This window comes from Eucyclogobius newberryi, unplaced genomic scaffold (genome assembly GCF_026437365.1).
Source record: "Eucyclogobius newberryi isolate DKJ021-1_F unplaced genomic scaffold, fEucNew1.0.hap1 SCAF_16, whole genome shotgun sequence".
In the NCBI taxonomy this organism is placed as follows: domain Eukaryota; kingdom Metazoa; phylum Chordata; class Actinopteri; order Gobiiformes; family Gobiidae; genus Eucyclogobius; species Eucyclogobius newberryi.
Window position 1 is genome coordinate 16,174,434 of NW_027315790.1, and position 5,290 is coordinate 16,179,723.

The 5,290-nt window shown below is 38.3% G+C and overlaps 1 protein-coding gene across 1 annotated transcript; it reads left to right on the forward strand.

Moving 5' to 3' along the window:
- The first annotated feature begins 2,575 nt into the window (after nucleotides 1-2,575).
- On the forward strand, nucleotides 2,576-4,482 carry LOC140362314 (putative C-type lectin domain family 20 member A). The gene is made up of 4 exons (XM_072448428.1): nucleotides 2,576-2,603; nucleotides 2,774-3,043; nucleotides 3,250-3,604; nucleotides 4,284-4,482. Exons 1-4 carry the CDS (start codon nucleotides 2,576-2,578, stop codon nucleotides 4,480-4,482), a joined length of 852 nt encoding a protein of 283 aa, XP_072304529.1.
- Nucleotides 4,483-5,290: the final 808 nt, after the last annotated feature.

The window sequence follows — 5,290 nt, forward strand, 5'->3', positions numbered from 1 at the left end:
GTGACTCAGTCTGATAAAGGTCTACAGGGTTAAATCATCAACTGTTGATAAATCAACATCATTGTTAATTCATCTGGTTATTGTTATTGCTCGCTGCTTTTTGGAAAGCAGAACGAGGAAAAGGCAGTTTATACAGGAGGTAAAGGGACTCCAGTGAGCCATGGTGAGGATCTCTCTCATTTACTAATGACTTGGAAGTCAATGGTGGATCTTGTCCAGAGCGGCCAGTTGCCTGGCCAGCCAAGGCCACAGGATTTTAGAATACTTAAAAAACATAAGGTCTGGAATCCTGTGCTGTCGCGCCAATTTCTGATTGGCATGAATGACGGATAAACCAATCAATTCATTAATTGTGTGACACAAAGTACAGAGAGGCACAGATTTCTGCCGAATAAATGAGTGAAGCACTAAATCAGGTGAAATAAGTTACAGTCAATTTTGTTCAGAATGGTACAAGGCTCTTTGAGAGGATATTGAAGAGTTAATGTATTATTATAAATGATTACTATTATGATGTGTTCTGTATTCAGGGACGCATGAAACAAACTAGCGGCTGTGATTGGACAATCCCATAATTGGCATGTTGTCTGATGCTCTCAATGGTCTGGTTCCAGCACATGGTATTTCACAAAATAGATCTGTCGACAAGCCACAGAATATTTTAAGTCGAATTAGAAAATGATCAAGATGTTTTCAGGCAAATGTGAGATAAGATTTTTCAGATTTCTTACCTTTCATTCAGCTTTGTTAATATCGCAGCTAATCCACATTTGAATATAAGATGCCATATAACCTTTGCCTTTTTCTGTAGGCCGGTGTTACTCAAACTGTATTTTATATGTACATGGCTGCTTTTGAAAGATAAGAACATATGTTGAATGAAGGAAATTATTTTGTTATTTTTAGACAATGTAAACCTTATATCCTTATTAAAAGACGCATGTGTGTGACTCAGGGCAGCAGAGAGTATACAGGCTGTAGCTCACACATCCAGAACAGTCAAATGAGCTCCATGGTTTGGGTTTACAGCAGAAGTAGACTTACTTTGCTTGTTGGCCGTGGTGATTTTACTGTTTTGATCAATTGCATGGAGACAGATAGTATTACGTCTTTGCATGGAGGAATTACATGTCACTTTATGCATTTGCATCCGTCTGCGTCGACATGACAAGTTCAATAGACCTTTTGCAAAGCAAAGTAAAGTGTGGAAAATATTGGTGAAAATGAATCTATTATTATTGTACTCTAGTGACTTAACAATGTAGCACCGTCTTTATTTCTTGATCTTTGGTTGTCTGGCTGTCTTTGAGAAGGCTGGAGGTCCAAGTCTGTTAAAACTCAACATAATGGTCCTGAGCTGTCTGTAGATTGTAAGTCGTACAGTATTGTCCTTTTCCAGCTCTAATAGTAGCTGGAGCTTGGTGCACATTTTTGTATTGCAACGTATTTCAGCATTTATTTGTTATACTAGTTGTTTACTGTAATTACTTTTCTTAACGGTTTTAAAAACACAAAATATGCTTTATTAACTACTTCATTGAACTTGTGTTTTTTTGTATAGTATTGTATTGCATTAGTAATATATCTTACACTTGACATGTGAAATCAAATGTCAAATCTGACTTTTATTATCTAAGGTTTTAATCCAATATCTTTTAAATCTTTGGAACTAGTCCTGCATGTTTTTATCTCATATCGTTTAGACTGTAATGCACAGTTTGTCCAAAATTATTAAAATTTTTGTAAAGCACAAATATCCCAACAGCAGTTGTCTCGTGGGGCTAAAGAAAATCAATGATTTTACCAGCAGAAAGTTAGAAAGTCAAACAATGAAACGGTCTTTGGTCACTAACAGAGGAGCAAATTAACCAATGTTGACAGGAATTAAGCAAATGGATAACAGAGCGTCTTTAGAAACTCTTTTTCTGCAAGGAAAAGCTACAGAAAAACCCATTGGGGAAAAGAAGAAACCTCGAGGAGAACCAGAGTGAAGAAGAGCTTCTTCTCCCTTGGATGGACAGGCTGCAGATGGTCCAGGACTGACGGGTTTCCATTTGCAGATAGAGACTGTGGAGCCAGAAACATGAGGCAAAGAGGCTCATCTGTTAAAGCAGAGGTCATGAAGGCAGATGAGGGGCGTCCAGCAAAGTAAACTAAGACCACTTTATTCTCTGGCTTTTAACATCACGTGAGTTGTGTGGTCTTCTGTGTTTTATTATTTATTTTAATGTATTTTCCTTATTTATTGCTATTTTATGGTTTATGATTTTACGTTGATGTGATTGTACTGGATTTGTCTAACGTCTAAATGTCTCATTTGCGTTGTGCTGAGTCAAGTCTGCTCCCCCACTCCAACAAGGGCAGGGCCAGAATATAATGTTACGTCTCTTGAGTTTACATTTATTCAAAAGGATAAATATAAATAGGCCTAAAGCTCTCAGCATCTCACTCTGCCATCATTCAGACAACCCCCATCTCCATTCTGGTAAGGTGATTTATGTTTCTGTTCAACTTGTTCAAAACATTTGTATTATTATCATTATTTTATTTTAAATTTTCTAGATTGAACTACAATATGGAAGCGGGAATTTTGTTCATCCTAAGTGAGTAATAAAAGTCATAGTTGGTTCAAATGCATGGCTGGCTTTATTTATGTATTTATTAGAGGTCAAACAGTGATATGGTATTGTTTAATTTTGAGCACTTTGTTTTGGCCACATTTTATAAAGAATCTCATAAAAATATAACAATAATGGAGTATTCCTTTTTATAGGCATTCTCATTCATTTTGCCCGCACTGGAAGAGAGTTTGTCGTGGTGGACCAATATCTGGACTGGACCCAGGCTCAGACATACTGCAGAGACAAATATACTGACCTGGTCACTGTCCACAACCAGCAAGACAATCAAAAGTTAATGGCAGTTGCGGCGAACAATTTGGACTGTATTTGGATCGGCCTCCGTCACAAACTTCATACCTGGAGGTGGAGCATGGGAGTGCCAAGTCTCTCTTATGATGAAAAGGATGATATCTGGGCTGATGGTCAACCTAACAACTATAATGGAGCTCAGCACTGTGCTACGATTAAGACAACTGGAGGAGGCTCATATGATCGAAGCTGTACGTTGGAATTCTATTTCATATGTTTCATGGGTATGATATTTAAAATTCTTTTGACAATTGGAAGATATAAACTTGTTTCAGGTGTCTAATGTTGTTTATTTTTCTTCACCTTCTCAACTGACAAGAACACGCTAACGAGAAATACCTATTAGTTGAGCAGCTCAAGACATGGTCAGAGGCCCAGGCCTACTGCAGGACACACCACGACGACCTCGCCAGTGTAACCAGTGAGGCAGTTCTTTTGGATCTCGAGGCCATGTTGACATCGGCAGGTGTTTATTGGGCTTGGACTGGCCTGTACAGAGACCCCTGGAGCACCTGGTCAGACAGCACCAACACAAGCTTTGACAACTGGGGAACACGGCCTACTATTTATCCCACAGATGACCACTGCGGGTGTTTGAAACCTGACACAGGGAAATGGGAAGAGAGATACTGCACTGCCGGCTGCAAATTCTTTTGCTATGGAGGTAAGATCATGTCAGAAAGTTTGACCGAGTTATAATGAAGGCCTTTTATTATAACTATTTATTGTATATAACTGATCGGTGATGATGTACAGGTTTAAACTTTTTTTGACAGTTTTACATTTTCATAATAATTATGAGCTGAGATGAGCATAGTAATATAGGTGACATTATCAATATTATTGATTTACTGTTTTATTGTATAACACGTCGACTATAACTGAAAACAACAAAACAACTCATCTAAAAGGTAGGGCATGTGGGAATTTAATCTTAAATGCAAACAAAAATTAAACAGGTAAACATGTTCAATAATAATGCATACTACATATATAAGGTTTTCTACACGCTCAAAGACGCTTCAAGTGTTTAAATCAAAAACTGCAATAACAATTGTAATGTTGATGTATTCTTCATTTTCAAAAACAGGATGGCCAAGTTTTTTCATGTTGTAATTTGGTGTTTTGGTTTAATACTTGTTATAATAATTATCCAATCAGAAAGATTTCACTGGCAGTGAATGTACAGGCGAATGTAACGCACTTTACATTCGAATGGAACCTCAAAGTGCTAACAGTGGCTAAAAACAACAAGCAAGTTACAGTTAAACAAGTTAAAACAATAAAGCATACACTCACACAGATAAAACATGAGAATTTTAAAAGGCTTTTTTAAAATAAAAATGTCTTTAGGCCTTTTTTGAATGCCTCCACACTTTGTGAGGCCCTCAGGGTTTCTGGAAGGGCGTTCCAGAGCCGCGGGGCGACTGCCTGGAAGGCCCTGTCTCCCATGGTGGAGAGCTTGGCTCTGGGCTGGTGCAGGCGGTGGGTGGACATGGTGGAGCGGAGGGTTCTTGGGGCGGTGTGTGGTGTGAGGAGCTCACTGAGGTAGGCAGGGGCAGTTCCATGTGTGCACTGGTGGGTGAGGAGACAGAAGAAGCACTGGCACTGTCAAAGAAGAAGACAACCAACCAACAATCTCTGAACTACTGCTGCTGTAAGAGCTTTGGAGTGAACAATCCGGTCCATTCGAACAGACTGGAGACATATAATGTTATTTGCAGATATGAACTTTGTTGAATTGTTTTGGTGTTCTCCACATAGACGTTTTACATTTGATAACTGGAATAAGTGACTGTTTCCTTGTATAAAAAAGTCAGGACAACAGAGAACCTCAAATCATTGCCATACATTGCTTTTTTAATACTATTTTGTCCATTGTTAGACATTGACAGGCAAAGGCAGACAATCCTGAGAGTGAAACTTCAGTCTGAAGCGGACCTGACCAACAAAGAGATTCAGCACCAGATTTTAGAGCAGGTGAGGGCACCACATGTGTTCTAGACAAGATGAATAATGACACTAATCATACATATTCTGTGTTTAGATAAAGAACAGACTGGGATCAGGAGTGGCTAACGTGACAGTGAAGTGGAGAGCTACAACAAAGATATCTGAGACAAACAAAACTGTGCAAATGAAATGTGACCCTTAGAAACCACTGAATATGGAATCTTCTTTTTATGGTGGTGTAAATGTCATTTTCTATACTCTTTCACCAATATTTTAACAACGTATTCTTTGACCAATCACATATGACTTTATCTAGACTGTTCTCTTTCATTTCTTCAGAAATTGTGTGCAGCTCAATTCTCATATATATTGTTTTAGAATTGTTGTAAGATGGAAACATACTGACT